Below are 19,563 nucleotides of genomic sequence, written 5' to 3' on the forward strand. Positions count from 1 at the left end.
CAGTTAGTTGCCTACAAGGGAGCTTCCATAAGACTGTCAGCTGATTTCTCAACAGAAACTTTGCAGCTAGAGGGATTGGCAAGAAATATTCAAAGTGATGAAAAGCAAGCACCTACAACCAAAATTACTATACCCAGCAAAGCTATCATTTAGAATCAAAGGACAGGTAAAGAACTTCCCAGACAAGAAGAAGCTAAAGGAGTTTTTCACTACCAAGCCATTTTTATATAAAATGTTGAAGGGACCTCTTTAAGAAAAAAAATAAAAATATTTTTAAAAGAACAATAAAATGTCAATAAATACATATAGATCAACAACTGAATCTGAAGAACAAAGTAAATGAACAAGCAGCACCAAAACAGAATCATAGATATAGAGAATGTTTTGATGGTTGCCAGATGGGAGAGGGGTCCAGGAGATGGGCAAAAATGGTGAGAGGTTTAAGAAGTACAAATTGGTTATCACAGAACAGCCATGGGTATGTAAAGTACAGCACAGGGAATAAAGTAGCCAAAGAACATACATGCATGATCCATGACATGAACAATGGCATGGGAATTGCCTGAGGGAACAGGGGAGAGAGTGCAAAACAAAAGGGAAAAAACTGGGAGAACTATAATAGCTTACATAACAAAACATAACTTAAATTTTAAAAAAGAAAATGAACAATTAAAATCAAGTAAGATTTTATAACTAAAGTAAGAAAACTATAGTTATTTCAAAAAAGATTTTTAAAGATTTCTCTAATTTGATATTCTATGTTGTTCCAGTATGGTCTGATCCCCTGGCTTCCCAAGTATGGCTACATCATGGCTACTGGGGAATGAAAATATCCACTTCTGTTTCAGAAATTCATGACATTAAGAATCCCTTAAGATGGGTAGGACACTCATTTCATTGTGTATGAATACATTTCATCAAGTTTATAAACTGACATTTTTGGTTACACCAAAATAATAGGCTTTTGGAAATGGAACAAACAGAAACACCTCTTCTTAAAAGCATCAGCCCAGGAACTTTCAGAGCTGCAATACAGCTAGCTGCACACCAGAGCTAGGTGTTTTCAGTGCTTGTGAAAGGAAGCTTGGCAGTTAAAAGACTTCAGAAATACATACCGAAGTATGGGACAAATTGAATGAATTCAAGAGGATTTTCCTCTTGTATCTTCTAGCAAAACCTTAGTAACTTAGATGATTACGTGGAAAAAGCTATGGGTAACTGATTTAAACAGCCCCTCACCACAGCTAAGTATGTATTGAAACTGTCCCCAACACAGCTCTAGCCATACCCATGGCTATAACAACTTCATGCTTCAGAACATACACATTAATTGAATGGAATATGTCAGCAACTCTTTGGCACACTGGATCCCTTCTCATTAATAAAATACACAGTGCTGAACTCATCTATCCTGAGACCTAATTGCAAAAAAAAACAAAAACAAAAACAAAAAACCCTATTCTACTTGCCTCTACCAGCACTTTCCTTTTTAGTCTCATCATTCCATTGCCTTTTTTCTATTTAATCTGACTGGGGTAAACTAAAGCCCAGTGTTATCTCCAATTAGCACATACCAGAACTGTGTGTAAGGAAAATTCTTGCCTGAAAAGAGGTTACTGTGTACAACCTTACCATTAGAACAGCAAAGTTAGTGGTGTGGTTGCAGCGGCAGCGCACGAAGTCACCAGCTCCCCTGTCTTTGTGACAGCCGTTTGTGTCCCAATCCTTCTTTGAAAAATTCCAAAAGACACAGGCATAGGAGTGGAGTTTGAATTCTTTTGGGTTATGCTGTGAACGGATAAGACCATTGTATCTGATGTTTTAATGCTTAAAAATCAAAAAGGATAAGATAATCAGTTGGGAAATCAGATATGTACTAAATATACCATCTTCAGTATAAATTAGGGAAGGGAAAAGGATATAAAGTTCAAATTAGCCAAGTATGCATTTAGCTAGTCTGACAAAAAATATGGGTGGGTGGAAGGTTTAAACAAATACTTTCAAAGAATCTTTCAAAACTTTTTCTGTTGATTTCTTTTCCCCAAACTCTTCCTGCTTTTGTAATCAAGAGGTGGCTGAATTTTTAACAACTGCTAATGGGAAAACTCACCTGTGGTCGGAAGGCCATTTCAACAGAAGCGCTCTGATCATCCCCCTTCCCATCAGTTTTGCCTGAGATAACTTTTTGAGTAAAATTTAATTTAGTTTTAAAAGTTTTTGATTGGAAGAGCTTGTCGTTTTGATATACTATAAAGCTACATGAGTTGGTATTATCTGTGAGGGGAAAAAAGACACAAAAATCAGTAAGTGAACCATAGGGCAAACAAGAAACACAGTCCCAGGTCATTGTTGAACCACGCAGCTGCTTAATGCTTGAGTAAAGTACAGTGAAAATGGTTTGCTGGCTGAACCTTTACCTAATTGCAGTATGTAATTAACATGCATAATTTGTGGTTGGCCATTGTACCCACAGTATATGTTTTCCTGAGGTTCAGATTCCTGACTTTCTAAATGAGAACAATAATTCCCACCTAAGCCACCTCAAGGACATATTACAAAGATTTCATTTATGAAGTATGCATCTAGCTTTCTACACAGCAAGACAGAGTGAACATCACTGCAGGTAGGTGAAGCCTATTTGCTTCCCCCACTAATAAGACATGGGAGAAGAAAGAGCAAAGGACAAATGTCAGGACAGCTGTGTCTGGGGAAGTGTTCTGTGAGGTTTGTCTCCGGTTCAGAGGAACTGAGCAGGGACCAGTCTATTAAGTCACAGGGCCAGGAGTTCAAGTTGTTCATACCAGGGACACTTTGAATGGAGCCAGCTTCTTTCCATCATCTCTTGAACTATTCATTTCTGCTATTTCGTGACAATTACAGGCTTTCCCAGGGCTGGAAGACTATTGTGACACATTTCTTCAGGACCCTGGAAAAAGTGGTCAGCTGTGCCTCAGGGATCCCAGCAGGGCATGGCCGCAGCCAAGGGCTTTGCTGCGAGGCTGGCCTCCTCACACCCCATACAGCTGTTGGCCATGTTGAAAACAACAGAAGCACCAATAACAGGTACACATTTGAAATGAATTAATTTCCTAAACTGTGCTACCTTTTACAAGTGATACACGGAAAACTAAGAATGGCCGCGAAACTAGCCTACTCGGTCATGTGATCTGAGAAACTGGCAGGCAAGGCTGGACAGCCTGCGCATGTCCTCCGCAGCCAGCCTCGCTGCTCCAGCCCCGACACGGAAATGAAGACTTTGGTTTCTAGGACTTCTCACGGCACACTGGAATTGCTCCTTCTGGACACTCCAGAAAAAAGTTAGTCCTGAAAATGCAGTTTGGCTTCTGTTTATGTTCTATTTTTATAAAAGAATGACATGCTTGATGCGAATATCAAATCCATAGAAGTATATTGATTAAAAAATGGAAGTCTGGGGACTTCTGGCCAACATGGAGGCATAGGTAGACACACTGTGCCTCCTCGCACAACCAAAATAAGGACAACAACAATTTGGAAACAAAATAACAACCAGAACGCACAGAAAATTGAACTGTATGGAAGTCAGACAACCAAGGAGTTCAAATAGACACATTCTTCCAGACTGGTAGGTGGGGTGAAGTTGGGCAGCCGGCCAGAGAGGGGTCATGGCACAAAAAGCGGTGACACCAGGTGCGTAAGGCATCCTGGGTGCACAAGACTGCAGCGGGTGGACCCTGAGCGCACTGGCGATGGCTGGCAGACCCCGGGCATGGGGTGGCAACCAGCAGACCCAGCAAGGTGGTGATTGTGAAGCAAGGCACTCAGAGCACTGATTGAGAAAACCTGTGGAGGTTGAGGCTCAGGGAGAGACTCCTAGCCTCACAGGAGAGTGTGTTGGAAAGACCCACAGGGTTCTAGAATGTGCACAAGCCCACCCACTGGGGAACCAGCACTAGAAAGGCCCAGTTTGCTTGGGGAAAGCAGTGGAAGGGACTGAAATCCAACAGAGAGCAGAGCAAGCACCATTGTTCCCTCTCAGACTGCACCCCTACATACAGTATCACAATCCAGCAACTGGGTTGCCCCACCCTGGTGAACACCTAAGGCTCCCCCCTCATATGTAAGAGGCACAACAAGACAAAAAAAAATGGCCCAAACAGAAGAACAGATCAAAGCTCCACAGCAAATACAACTAAGCAACAAAGAGGTAGCCAACCTATCAGATGCACAGTTCAAAGCACTGGTGATTAGGATGCTCACAGAATTGGTTGAATTTGGTCACAAATTAGATGCAAAAATGAAGGCTATGCTAAGTGAAATAAAGGAAAATGCACAGGGAACCAACAGTGATGGGAAGAAAACTGGGACTCAAATCAATGGAGTGGACCAGAAGGAAGGAAGAAACAACCAAACAGAAAAGAATGAAGAAATAAGAATTCAAAAAATGAGGAGAGGCTTAGGAACCTCCAGGACATCTTTAAATATTCCAACATCTGAATTGTAGGGGTACCAGAAGGAGAAGAGGAAGACCAACAAGTGGAAAAGTTATTTGAACAAAAATAAAGGAGAACTTTTCCAAGCTGGCAAAGGAAAGAGACTTCCAAAAAGTCCAGGAAGCTCAGAAAGTCCCAAAGAAGTTGGACCCAAGAAGGAACACACCATGGCACATCATAATTACATTAGCCAAGGTAAAACTAAAGGAGAGAATCCTAGAAGCAGCAAGAGATAAGGAGACAGTAACCTACAAAGGAGTTCCCATCAGACTGTCAGCTGATTCCTCAAAAGAGACCTTGCAGACAAAAAGGAGCTGGAAAAAGTATTTGAAGTCATGAAAGGCAAGGACCTACATCCAAGATTACTCTATCCAGCAAAGCTATCATTTAGAATGGAAGGGTGGATAAAGTACTCCCCAGATAAGGTCAAGTTAAAGGAGTTCATCATCACCAAGCCCTTATTTTATGAAATGTTAAAGGGACTTATCTAAGAAAAAGAAGATAAAAAACATGTATAGTAAAATGACAGCAAACTCACAGTTATTAACAACCACACCTAAAACAAAAACAAACTAAGCAAACAGCTAGAACAGGAACAGAACCACAGAAATGGAGATCACATGGAGGCTTGGTAACAGGAGAGTGGGAGGAGGAGAGAGAGGGAAAAGGTACAGAGAATAAGTAATATACAGGGTAGGTAGAAAATAGACATGGGTAGGGCAAGAATAGTATGGGAAATGTAGAAGCTGAAGAACTTATGACACATGGACATGAACTAAAGAGGGGGAATGTGGGTGGGAGAGGATGTGCAGGGTGGAGGGGAGTGAAGGGGGGGGAATGGGACAACTGCAATAGCATAATCAATAATATATATTTTTTAAAAAAGAAAAAAAAATGGAAGTCCCTGCTCACCTTTTTCCTCATTTCTATAGCATTTTGGTCATTTCTTAGATAACCACCATTTCATCTAAATATTCAGATTTATTAAAAGACATTGTATTTACCACTATCTTACAATTTTAAGCAGTCTCCATCTTTCTAAATATACCTCCTTCATGTTTCTTTATACTCTTTTTTCTTGATCAAATTTTTCAGAAGTTTGTGCATTTCATTTGTCTTTTAATGGAATCAACTTTTCACTTTGCTGACCAAGTCTAGCATTTAATTTTTATTTTATTAATTTCTACCCTTGTATTTATCAATCCCTTCTTTCTAGCTTACTTTACAGGCTTCATAAGTGGAATACTTGGTTTATTTTTTAACAATTTCTTTTATTTTTTAATAAATTTACCAAGGATATACATTTTCTTTTAAATACCTCTTTGTCCACATTCCACAGGTTTACATTTGTGGTGTTCCCATTGCCATTAGTTTTTAAGTAATTTATAATTTGCACTTTAATTTCCTTTCTAACAATGGTGCTTTAAAATTTCTAATTGAATAAAATTTTGGCTATTACACTAGTAAACATGGACAGGGCTTGTGATTGAGTATTTTTTAAATGTTGTTTGTTTTTTTTAAGAATCTACATTAGGTAGGTATTTATTACAAAACAGATTTGTGTCCATGGCCTGAGAATTTACATTCTGCTATCCTCCAAAAGATTTTTGAAAAGAAATCACCTCTTTGACCTAGAATAGTAGAGATTACCATAATCTGTCAGAGCTCAAACATACTCAAATGCAAATTATTCAAAGTAAAACTAAGTAAATATTTTTGTACTCGGTGGGTTTTAAGTTATCAATTCCATGAATTTGAGTGTACTTTTTAATATAAAAATTTCAGACCTACTTTTCAAGGGTTGGAGCCAGATCTGAAGTTCGGTCATTGCGTCGGTACTAATGCTGTTCACATTTGTATCAACATGTGTGGAGCCAGAAACAAGAGAACTGCTAGATCCTACAAGATGGAAAAAGTACACGTTAGGAGTCTATATTTTCATGAATAGAACATTATTTATGGTCAGCAGTAGAATGCTCTCTGCTATTACGAGCACATGAAATGAATGGCTTACCTTTCAGCACAGTAAAGCGAACACCTGTAGACCCTGTACTGTTTCCTGAAGACAAAACAACACCCTGCAGCGCTACATTAGGGCTCACCACTGAATTATTGCCCAGAGACAAGGAATAAGCTTCCATTTCCTGAACAAGCCTGCAGAGAATAAAACATAACAATATGATATTCTAGAGATTCGTCATAAAATCAGATGTGTGTTCTTTCTCACATCCCCATAGAAAGGCATGACTACAGAATTCATCTCAACACATTAACACAATCACCTAAAAGCCATTGATCTTCTTTATCAAAACCTTCCTTTGTTATATATACATTTTTAAAAGCTCTGGTGGACTGTCTCCTACTGATGGGTACCTTCCGTACCTTCTGTTTCTGATGCCAGAAAGCTGGAACTCAAGAATGATAGATTTCCCAATAGAAATAATCGTTACTACGCTGCTCTTCACAGAGAAGGATAGTGTTGACACCCAACATTGGCCAGGCAGGAGATTCTTGTTTCTCCAGTGGAGATAATCAATTTCCACTTTTCAACTCCCTCCTCTCACCTAAACCCTTTGGGATCTAAAGTATCTCTTGTAAGTTCGTTCCCAAACTGACAGTTCATATGGAACTAGGGAAGAACAGAGCTCTGAATTCATTACCTCAGCTATCAACCAAATAGTGCAGGTTTTCACAATGTTCCTTTTTTATTTTGGGTAAGTTCTAAGAGAGGTTCAATGGAAGGTGGGAGGGAGTGGAGGGAACCTGTGTTTGGTGTTCTCCAAAGAGAAGCCCTAGGACCTTTCTTCATATTTCCTATGAGAAATATTTGCACCATTTCTGTACTTCACCAAGCAAAAATCTCTATATCTAAGATAACCAGTTCAATTTAGTTTTCCCAGAAATAAAAGGATTTCATTAAGATGTAATTGTTCAAAATTCTAAATCTTTACATCTACCACTAAAATATCTTTTCCCTTCCCCAAGAGAAATCAAAAAAGAGAATTTTTTAAATAAAAATTGCTTTATAAAGAAGATGTGATGATCATTCATATGGAAACATTCAAGTTGGCTTTTTCGTGTCAAAGGTTTTCCTTTCATAATGCCATTTTCTGTAATTTTCAACAATTCACACTACTTCCCATTTAATAAATTAAAAATCTTACTCCAGAGTTACTTTCAACCTAACAAGACTCCAATCTTCTAAAAACATAATTCATGCATTCACTTAACAATATCTCTTGAGTACCTGCTAAGAGGTTAGTATCCCCAAAACACTAGGGGTACTAAGAGGAGCTCCCTTAGTCATTTGAATGACAAAGGGAAAGATGTACTAAATATATAATACATTTATAAGTACATAAATGTACTAAATGCTTGTCATGTTCACAACCACTTTCAAAGTGTAGCTCTAGCCACAGCCACTTCTAAGCCATTTTTTCTCATATGATCCTTTTCTCCTCTGGCCATAACCAATTAAATTACAGATGGGTGCCTGCCTCTGAATACCCAGTCTGGAGGCTGTCCATCAGCTTGATATAATGGACTAGCAAAAGCAATCAGATTCTTTCACTGAGGAATTTTCCATTTAGTGTAGCAGTTATATCAGGAAGCCATGGTTTAGAGGGGACCAGAGAGATCATTATATCATTTGTAAGGACAAATACAAATTAAAAATAAGAGTATGCCCTGGCTAGGTGTTCAGTTGGTTGGAGCATTACCCCCTACACCAAAAGGTTGCAGGTGTGATTCCTGATCAGGGCACATACCTGAGTTGCCAGTTGGATCCCCAGTTGAGGTTCCTACAGGAGGCAACCAATGATGTTTATCCCTCATATCTTCCTTCCCTCCTTCCCTTCCTTCTTTCCTTCCTTCCTTCCTCTCTCTTTCTTTTTCTCTTTCTTTCTCTCTTTCTCTCCTTCTCCCTCTCTCTCTCTCATCAATAAAAAACATATCCTCAGTTAAGAGTTAAAAAAAATAAGAGGCTTAATTTTTTGTCTATATAAAATGGCAAGATTCCTTTATGTTTTGCAATCTCTTAGAGGTTTTCCTGTGATGCATGTCACACCCTGGTTTGATGCTTACTCAATAATAAAATGGATTTCTTTCTCTACTACCTCTGTAGAGAGTATTTCTGAGCTGAGAAAAGATTTTCTTTTATTTCTATTCCCCAACATCATGAACAGGGTTGAATTATTAGAAAATAGAAACTGGAAGTAAAGATGTTTATTTACTCATGTTAATTATAAAGACACAGCTAACCTTTTTAAAAAAAGGCTTATACATATGTCAGTTATGATACTAGTGATTTACACATATTACCTCATCTGAGCCTCACAAGACCCCTACTGAAGTGAGATATAAAGTTAGTCCCATATCACACTGAAGAATCTGAGGCTCTTCAAAGAGATACGAAGTAATTTGGCCAAAATCAATAAATAACAATTCTAAGATATGAACCCAAGACTGTCTGACTCCAAAGGCTATGGCAACAACCATTATATCACCCCAGAGGGAAGACCCACAAACTCCTCTACTGAGACCTGCAAAGCTTCCTTGGATGCCTTGCTGTTCCTCGACTCCAGGGCTATATTTTAATCCTGTCCTTAGGTTCCCATGAGATTCCTCATGTCTCTTAATAATGAACCTCTGTTTAGTTCATTTAAATGAGTATCTTGTAGCCAAAGAAGGCAAGCTGGAACAGAAGTGTGAAATGTAAATGTTTAAGGTGTCAGTATTAGGGAAACAGTTTTGCATTCTCAAAGCTAAGTAAACAAGGACAATTATGAGCCTGAATGTGTCAGCAAGGTTTTAAGGTTATGGATGAGTCTTCATAGCAAATGTTCAAACTGGAGAAATGAGATCTTCAATTCACTAAGTGTAGTGGGAAGCCCTTACCAGCAGAGACTCTGCCAGTGGCTGCAGAGCTCCACACACTTGAACATTCTGCTTCCTACCAAGTTAGAAAAAGAGAGTGGACAAATGGACACTAGAGAAGTTTACTATGACAACCTGAGATGGCAAAGCTGGAATGAAGTCTTTCTTCCTTGTCACTCTCCTCTTTTATTCTTACCACTCCACTTCTCTCACTAAGTGTAGAAGGGGAGTTCAGTGACTTAAAGAGACAAAGAAAAAAACTATGAGTGAAAGAAGGAATAAGACAATGTGAGACGGAAGGCTAAGGCCTGGTGCCTGTGAGGAGACTCAAGGGATGGAGTTTGGAAAGGAAGAGTTGCTCCAGGCAGCAATTAGCTTCCTGGGGCAACTCATCAAGAATACTCTTCAGAGAGCTAAGGGATTGGTGGCCTGACCTTGGGACTGGAGGCTGAGGTGAAATAAAGGGCCTGAACCCATAGGAATTAGGTAAAACATCATATGGAGAAGGTATACTGGATAGACCAGGATTAGAAAAATAAGTAAACTAGAAATTCAGAGTGGAAGGAGGGATTGAGTGTGGTTATACCATTTCATATTTCAGTGTGTTTTATATTTAAAATTTTTATTTATCCCCTAACCATCTCCTATAAAGCCACTTGGATATTACACATAAGTCACACAAATTTTTTTTTCTGTGTCATAAGCCAGTACAACTCACACAGCTTCCTCATCTGCACAATGATCTGCGACTTTCTCAGCAAGTCCTTCTTCTCTTTGCTCAGCTTTCTCACCAAAAACATCTACTTCACTCCTTCCCCTCTAGCAGGACTGAAAACACAGAGCCTTCAGCTCTGAAGAGATCCTACTCTGGCTCTCAGTCTCCACGTTCACTGAACATAGACTCTGGACCCCACTGGCCACTTCCTTCTCCGACTTCAAGGAAAATGGCAGCATCCACATTCCCCATGAGAAGGGCCCAGACTCCTATTAAAATCTGAAGTCATAAAACATACCAGTTAAATTGTTCACACAACATCGACCATCCTCTCTCAGGATCACAATCATTTGAATGTTCTGTTTCATGCTTTTGTGCTTTTTCTAATTTAAAGGCTCGACACTAACTAGGTACTGGTTATAATCATTAGAAAACTAAGAATTACTTATAGGAATTTCTCCTAAGGAAATAATGGGTTATGCAAACAAAAATTATGTACAAGAATGTTGATCACTCACAATAGTAAAAGACTTAAAGCAATCTAAATGTCCAGTGGCAGCAAATTGCTTAAATAAAAGTTCATTCACATTATGTAGTCATCTAAAATTTGTGATGTAGAAGTATAGGTATTTGTATAAAAAATGGTTATAAGGTACTATTCAGTGACAAAAGAAAGTTATAAATCAATAGATTATATAATACAATTCACACACACACACACAGAAAAAATCCACAATACATACCAACAAGTTAACAAAAGTACAGTGATTTTTAATATTTTCTTATATTTTTTTTATTTTTCTATAATGAGCATGCATATTTACTTATATTTTAAAAGAGTTAAGAAAACTGTATACAAGATTTTTAAAAACATGGGGAACCCTAGAGGGAGACCTCTACAAATAAAGCGCATGAGTTTTAGTATAAATATACAACCAAAAGAAATACAGAACGTAAGAGTCAAGAAGAGAGAAAACACATAGAGTTGGATCCTTTTTTTTTTGGTTCATTGTAGCCATGGGAGAGCTTAATCAAAATACAACAGGATTTTAGGGAGAACCAAGCTGTGGGTGGGAGGCTACCAATGTGTCTGGGAAAGTTATGCTGTTATTTGCAGCTCTGTAAGTTGAGCAAAGAGTTTGAAGAGCTCCTACAGCACATCCAAGCTGCCTCTTTGACATACCAAACTAGGTCTATGACAACAAGTGTGAATCTAAATCATCCGAAGTACTCTCCATCCATGGCCACACCTGGAACCAGGAGTTAATATACACCACTCCATCTAGTCACTGAAGATCAGGTAGAAAGCCAAGGTTTTAGTCTGCATTCCAGAGACATTGGCCAGTTAGTGCAACCATGAGAGAAATAAAGACAACTCTATTAATGCTTTAACCTGGGAAAGTAAACAGCACTTTGTCAGGTTTTCTTTCCAAACTGGAAGTGTGCTTACGTTGCAAAGGTGTTGTCATCCTCAGAAGCAGCTTCTTGAAAAACATCTTCACTAGCAGCTAGAAGTTGACTCACTGTTGATACAGCAATTACTTTTGCCTGCCAAGAAGATACCAGTCGTCATAGAGGACATATATCATGCACTATCGTGGCCATCATTACCATGAATTATTATGGTATCAAATGGAACTAAAGGTTTAGTTTTCAATCTACATAAGATGGCAGAGAATAAAGATAAGGCACAGTAAAAATATAAATTGAGGCAGTCAGGAGGCTTAAGTCTCTGAATTTGAACTTATAGCAAGGTCTTCCACAGACCTTCCGCACCATGCCCAAGAACATAAAACCAGATGCTTGAACATAAAAGCAGAAACAAAATACAAAGAAAGCAGGACTCTGAATGTAAGAACATTACATCTCACAATAGTTAATATAACTTATTAGTTACACTTAGTATAACTATTAGACTTAGCAAAATTATTTCTAGTTTTCTTAAAATTAAAAAATCAGGAGGCTCTAGCCCAGTGGCTCAGTTGGATGGAGCATGGTACACCAAAAGGCTGCAGGTTCAATGCACAGTCAGGGCATATGCCCGGGTTGCAAATTCGATCCAGGTTGGGGCATGCACAGGAGGCAACCAATCAATCTCTCTCTCTCTCTGTCTCTCTCTCCCCATCCCTCTCCCTCCCTCTCCCTCTCCTTCCCTCTCTCCTTCTCTTACTCTCTCTAAAATAAATAAAAATATATATCTTCTGGTGAGGATTTAAGAACAAAAGTCAGGATTACATTGGAAAGGATCTCTTGACATTCACTGATTGTTTAACTGCCCTCTTTTGAGTTATTAATACCCTGTTGTCTTTACTGGCTAATCCTTCCATAAATTCTACATTTGGTGGTCATTGTTTTTCTCTTTCAATTCCATTTTTATTAACTTATGATTTCAATCCTACTTAATTTCCAAAGGTGCTAAGTTAACATAAAATAATTGTTTTGAAATAAAACATTTATAGGGAATAGAAGAAAGGAGTACATATTTTTCAGGCCATGCTGGTATTCAACTGGTAAACACTGTTTGACCAGTACCCAAGCTGTGCCAATTGGTAAATGTTCACTACAGTTCTTGTTTTCAAGTAACAGAGTTTAGCAGTTTATAATATCAGAAATGTAAACTAGCTTTAAGTTTCTTAGAAAGCCAAAACTAAAATGCAAATATGCTGAGCAGAAAGAAATCACAGTTTAAAACATCATGTTCCAAAGTGAGTTCCTTAGAACACCAGTTACTTGGAATTGAACAGGGATGCTGAGGTCAAATGTAGTTGATAAACATATTAATAAGATGAAATAGATTTATTTGTTACAGGCTTTCCAAATTTCACATGATAATGATCACCGTGACTATCCTGAAAGAGAATATTTGGATAAGGAGCCTTTTTCAGTTCTTTGAGAGTCTCACAGAAACAGTGCTCTGCAAAATGGTCTGAAGCAACATAAACGATGTCCAAGTCTATATCCTGGAAAAAGGAATAAAGCTTGAGATGACTTTCTTTCCTTCTTCCCCTCCCTGTTTAAAAAAGATTGTGAGTTTTACCTCAGCTGAAGCCTCTCTGGATGTGTTGAAGATCTGTCCAACCACTTTTGTAGCAGAAGTGATGTTCCCAGGAGTTAACATACCCACATTAGCTGTTAAAATCTGGGCTTCCTTAGAAATTGTTGAAATATTTGTTGTGGCACTATTTACCTGTAAAGAAAAACCAGTTTTATACACTACATCTATAAACACTCTCCAAGCAGCTACCAATGAGTAAGCTGAAATTCAGTTGAGCTTCAATCTCCTGAACATCACATCCACTCAGTTTTTGAAGTTTGTTTCTTTCCGACTATAAATTAGACAACAATTGCAAACTTATATCACAATTCTGTGCTGTTGCATATAATAATTTTTAAAATAGATTGTATTATATATGTTTCTTAATTTCATTTTCCAAGTTATTTGTTTTTATTGTATTTTATAAGATTATTGATCTGTGAAAGGTAAATGTATTAATAAGATGAAATAGATTTATTTGTTACAGGCTTTCCAAATTTCACATGATAATGATCACCGTGACTATCCTGAAAGAGAATATTTGGACAAGGAACCTTTTTCAGTTCTTTGAGAGTCTCACAGAAACAGTGCTCTGCAAAATGGTCTGAAGCAACATAAACCATGCCCAAGTCCATATCCTGGAATAAGGAATAAAGCTTGAGATGACTTTCTTTCCTTCTTCCCCTCCCTGTTTAAAAAAGATTGTGAGTTTTACCTCAGCTGAAGCCTTTTGTGAGTTTTTCAGCTGAAAAGCCTAAAAACTAGCTTTTTAGCATGAATAGTTTGGGCAGCACCAACCTAGACAACCTCTTCGTGTACCAGCTGGCCCCTGCATTCTCTTGTGCATGTACAACATGTTACTCCATGTTGTCATTAGTGGAGCTGGGGGGGTCAATTGTGTGTGTGTGTGTGTGTGTGTGTGTGTGTGTCACACTTATTTTTTCATTAGATGGCAGCATCATTTCAAAAATCAAACCAGGGTCACAGGCTGTTCAAGCTTGGAAAAGAGTTGGAAGCAATACCCAATCAGTAGACAGAAACAATGCTCCCATTCAATAGCCAGATTTCTGCTGCATGCTAGGCACTTTGCTAAATGTTTTGCAAGTGTTATCACATTTAATACACAAAACAGCATTGTGAGTTGATTGCTCTCATCCCTCATTAAAGCCTTGGAGTGGGTAAGGAATACACTCAGAGTTCACGCACTTTGGAAATGGCAGAGCTAATAGTCAAACACTGGCCTGCCAGATTCTAGACCATGAAGTCTTTCCCACAACCTGTGTGAAGGGCACAGCCTACGTCACTGGCAGCCACCTCTACACTCAACCACCATCCCCAATCCCACTCCCACCCCTGCTCATCTATAATTAGGGAGCCAGTGTGGTACAGTGTGGACTTTACTTTTTACATTGTTTTTTATTGTATTTTTCATTACCATTTATCCCCCCCTACACCTTCTTCCACCTCCACCCACTGGGACAGTGTGGACTTTAAAGTCAAGAGCAGCCCCATCATTTTTGTCTGTGATTCACCAGTCAAAGCACCACACCTTTCAGAGCCACAGTTTCCTCTTCTACAAAAAGAATATATTAACACTTACCTGTAGAGGTGTTACAGGAATTAAATATGGTAAAATACTATATGTAAAATGTTCAGCACAGCCTTTAGCGCATAGTCAGTGCTCAATAATTAATGTGTTATTAGCTATAATTACCTATAATATGGGAATAACATCAAACTCACAGAGGTTCTATAAAAACTAAATGAGATATGTAACATGCCTAGCACCTGGAAGAACCACGTGAGGACATGTTTCCTCTTCTGCCCCTTGTTTGGCCCAGGTGTTAGCAATCCCAGGTATATGCATTTGGGTATATCCTTAGTGAAAGTTTTTATCTGCATGAAAAAAATACTTACTCAGATGTACTTCCTATTTCACCTGCTCATGAATATAGCCCTGAGATGACCATCATGTTCTGAAATTTCCTGTCTGAAAAAGTCTTTGGTGATAGTTTTTTCTCTTTGTTCTGATCAAGTACATCATTAAAATACCTTCCTTTTGGTCTGAAATGTCAGGGATCTGTTTTTGGTAAAAACTTCACTGGTTTAAAAAGTGACACCATTTAGAATGTGCTCTAGATTGTCATTTGCTGAAATTTGCCAACCCAACATGTTCCACTATCCATTTTCACAAACAGATGCCAACTTTAAAATAAAAACAGTTTTAATTACTAGTTTTTGTTATTTCTAATTTGAGAGTTTTAAAAAGCATTAACTTGACCATCAGGCTTTTTCCAGCTGCCCATCACATGGGCCATAGGGCATACCTGCTTTTCCAGAATTTCCAGATTTAAATTGCAATTTCCTATTTCTGGTTTTTTTAATTTTATTTCTCCATCTTCAGTAAGACTGCACATCCGGGTTGCTCTTGGATGGCCCGCTTTAATTAAAAAAAAAACAAAACAGTGAGTGTTTGCAAAGATGGCCACAGCACCTGCCTGCTCCTGTCTACATGCCCCTTCAAGTGTGATTTTGCTACTTCTTCCATCCACAGGTGGAGTCAGTTCCTCCATTTCCTGAATCTAGGCTGACCCTAGAACTTTCTTTAACAAGTCGAATGTGGAAAAAATGACATTGTATGAGTTGTAGAACTTAGGCCTTGAGAAGCCTTGAAGTTTTGACCTTCGCTCTATAGGAATACTATCCTGAGACTGTCATATACGGAAGTGGGTCTAATACAATGGGGGATGAGCGGCCATACAGAGGAGAACTGAGCCCCCCACTGCGCCCCTCCTCCCCGCCCACCACCCAGCTAACAGCCAGCACAGATGACCCATGTGAATGAGGTCATCTTAGACCTTCCTGCTGCCACGTCCAGTTGCCACAGCCAAACCACAAAACTGAAAAATCTGAGAATCTAAGTCATTATTGTTTTAAGCTGTTAAGTTTGGGGTGGTTTGATACACAGCAGTGGGAAAGTGAATTGGACAGTTACTACAAGAATATTTTAGGCAGTTACTACTTGTCTTGATTTTTAAATCTGGGATTCAAAAGACCTGTTGACTATTATTTCTTTCCTTTGAAGTCTGCAAGGAAGATTTGCCTTCCAACAACAAGGGACAGGGTTTTAAATTGAAAGTGATGAGGAAACACAAGGCTGAGAGAACAGAAACATCCCCACTAGATACTAAATAATAAGTTGATCTTTCCCCCTTTTACCCAATCTGAATAATACCTGAAAGGCAAAGAGTTCTGTTGTATTACAGCAACTATTAGATACTTGGTTGGTTCTCAATAACTACTTGCTGAATCATTGGATTTATTTCCTAGGATTATAATCTGAGCATCCTTAACTTAGTGTTCTTCTATGGCTAACACTTAAGAGGCTGTTAATAGATAAAATCACCTCGAGTGTCATTAAAGGGATAGCTGATCAGAACATCAAACTTTTCTTAGGACCAGCTTTGGGCAGCTGCTTCTTGGGAAACTACTAGAAACACTGAAATTAGAGATTTATTCTACAATGATTAAAGTAGGAGGTTAAGGCCACTCTTAACTCATATGAGGGCTCCACCTCTCCACTGTGATATATTAAAAATTTCAAACATAGAATATTATTTTTTATCCAGCCAAGAGGAAGGCATAGATAAATATACTTTGCCTCCTTGCACAACCAAAAGAAAGACAACAACAAATTTAAAAACAAAAAACAACCAAAACTGACAGAAAATCAAACTGTATGGAAGCTCAACAACCAAGGAATTAGAGAAGAAATATTCATCCAGACTGGTAGGAGGGGCAGAGATAAGCAACTGAGGTGGGCAGGACCCAAGGCAAGGCAGCAGCTGGATGACTGGGTGGGCAAGGTGGCTTGAGGTCCCACATTTGCATGTGGATAAACTGGGAGGAACAACTGGGGAGCAAGACAGACTGAGAAACCCAGGGTTCCTGCCCAGGGAAAGAAAGCCTCAAAACCTCTGTCTATAAAAATCTATGGGGGTTGCAGTGGCAGGAGAAACTCCCAGACTCACAAGAGAGTTCATTGAAGAAACCCACTCGGCCCTAGAACATACACAAGAAACCTGCCCACCCAGGAATCAGCACCACAAGGGCCCAATTTGCTTGTGGGTAACAGGGGAAGTGATTGAAAGCCAGATAAGAGCTGTGCAAGTGGCACTGGTCCCTCTCTGACTCCTCCCCCACATACAGTGCCACAATGTAGCAACCTGGGTTGCCCCACCCTGGCAAATACCTAAGACTCTGCCCCTTATAACATAACAGGTGCACCAAGACAAAAAACATGGCCCAAATGAAATCACAGATCAAAACTCCAGGAAAACAACTAAGTGACAAAGAGATAGCCAACCTATTAGATGCAAAGTTCAAAACATTGGTAATCAGATACTCACAGAAATGGTTGAGTATGATCACAAAATAGAGGAAGGAGTGAAGGTTGTATAAAATGAAATAAAGAAAAATATACAGGGAACCAGCAGTGAAGGGAAGGAAACTGGGACTCAGATCAACAATTTGTACCAGAAGGGAGAAATAAACATTCAATCAGAACAGAATGAAGAAACAAGAATTAAAAAAAAAAAAAAAAAACAAGGAAAAGCTTAGGAACCTCTGGGACAACTTTAAACATTCCAACATCCAACATCCAAATCATAGGGGTGTCAGAAGGGGAAGAGGAAGAGCAAGAAATTGAAAACTTATTTGAAAACATAATGAAGGAGAACTTCCCCAATCTGGCAAAGGAAATAGACTTCCAGAAAGTCCAGGAAGCTCAGAGAGTCCCAAAGAAGTTGGACCCAGGGAAGCACACATCAAGTCACATCATAATTACATTACCTAAGATTAAAGAGGAGAGAATTCTAGAAGCAGCAAAAGATAAGGAGACAGTTACCTACAAAGGAATACCTACAAAGGAATTCCCATAAGACTATCAGCTGATTTCTCAAAAGAAACTTTGCAGGCAAGAAGGGCCGGGAAGAAGTATTCAAAGTCATGAAAGGCAAGGACATACATCCAACATTACTCTATCCAGCAAAGCTATCATTTAGAATGGAAGGGCAGATAAAGTGTTTCCAAGATAAAGTCAAGTTAAAGGAGTTGATCATAACCCAGCCCTTATTACATGAAATGTTAAAGGGGCTTATCTAAGAAAAAAAGATAAAAAATGTGAACAGTAAAATGACAACAAACACAACTATCAACAACTGAACATAAAAAAAAAGCAAACAGCTAGAACAGGAACAGAACCACAGAAATGAAGATCACATGGAGAATTATCAAAGGGGAAGGGGAGAGGGGAGGATGGGGGAAAAGGGAATAAGAAGCATAAATGGTAGGTAGAAAATAGACAGGGGGAGGTTAAGAATAGTATGGGAAATGGAAAAGCCAAAAAACTTATACGTATGACACATGAGCATGAACTAAGGGGAGTGTGAAATGCTGATGGGAGCAGGGAGTGCAGGGCAGAGGGGAATAAAGCGGAGAAAAACTGGGACAATTGTAATAGCATAATCAATAAAATATACTTTAAAAAAAGAATTTTATTTTGTAAACAGCTGTATTTCCAATGCATCTTTTTCTCCATTATCTATCCACTCAAAATCATTAAGTGTTTTGCTCATTTGCTATACAAAATTGAATGATTAGAAGTAACTCAATATAAAACTAAAAGTAAATTTGCCAATAGCTGGAATTCATAGTTTTTTTAAAAGATTTTATTTATTTATTTTTAGAGAGGGGGAGGGAGGGAGAAAGAGAAGGAGAGACACATAAATGTGTGATTGTCTTTCATGCATCCCCTGCTGGGACCTGGCCTGAAACCCAGGCATGTGCCCTGACTAGGAATCAAACCAGCAGCCCTTTGGTCTGCAGGCAGGTGCTCAATCTACTGAGCCACACCAGCCAGGGCTAGAATTCATAGTTTTAAAATTATAGGCCCTGCCCTAGCTGGTATGACTCAGCTGATTGAGTCCCAGCCTGTGAACCAAACTAGCTGGTTGGATTCCCAGTCAGGGCACATGCCTGGGTTGCAGGCCAGGTCTCCAGGAGGTGGTATGCGACAGGCAACCTATCAATGTTTCTCTCACACATCAATGCTTTTCTCCCTTTCTCCCTCATGCCCCCTCTCTAAAAATAAATAAAGCTTTTGAAAAATAAAATTATAGGCTAAATTTGAAATTCAAAGTTGTGTATAATAACATTTCACAATATATGCTCAGGAAAGAAAATAAATAACCAATTGAAAGATACTGATTTTCCTGTCCCCAAAACATAATATATATCAATGAAGTGTTTTATCCTTTGATGGGCATATTACTAAAATTTTTACTCTTCCTCATTAATAGCACAGTTATCTGTTTTATAAATTATTAGGAAATGCTTAGGCATAAAAACACATAAAATTAGGATAATAAGTATCCATGGACATATCATACAGCACAGGTGGCAAACAC

General features: G+C 38.7%; 1 protein-coding gene across 2 annotated transcripts in view; it reads right to left on the reverse strand.

The window, feature by feature from the left end:
- The window catches only part of ADGRG7 (adhesion G protein-coupled receptor G7), a 63,940-nt gene that overhangs the window by 27,549 nt on the left and 16,828 nt on the right, over positions 1-19,563 (reverse strand). For both annotated transcript variants that reach the window (XM_045851985.1, XM_045851986.1), the window contains exons 4-10: positions 15,424-15,536; positions 13,100-13,249; positions 11,513-11,610; positions 6,487-6,626; positions 6,264-6,371; positions 2,111-2,274; positions 1,633-1,788 (exon numbers count right to left, since the gene is read on the reverse strand). In XM_045851985.1, the coding sequence (XP_045707941.1) occupies positions 1,633-1,788; positions 2,111-2,274; positions 6,264-6,371; positions 6,487-6,626; positions 11,513-11,610; positions 13,100-13,249; positions 15,424-15,536 (929 nt within the window). The remainder of the gene's footprint in view (positions 1-1,632; positions 1,789-2,110; positions 2,275-6,263; positions 6,372-6,486; positions 6,627-11,512; positions 11,611-13,099; positions 13,250-15,423; positions 15,537-19,563) is intronic.

This window comes from Phyllostomus hastatus, unplaced genomic scaffold (genome assembly GCF_019186645.2).
Source record: "Phyllostomus hastatus isolate PE091 unplaced genomic scaffold, TTU_PhHast_1.1 phas_contig_86, whole genome shotgun sequence".
In the NCBI taxonomy this organism is placed as follows: domain Eukaryota; kingdom Metazoa; phylum Chordata; class Mammalia; order Chiroptera; family Phyllostomidae; genus Phyllostomus; species Phyllostomus hastatus.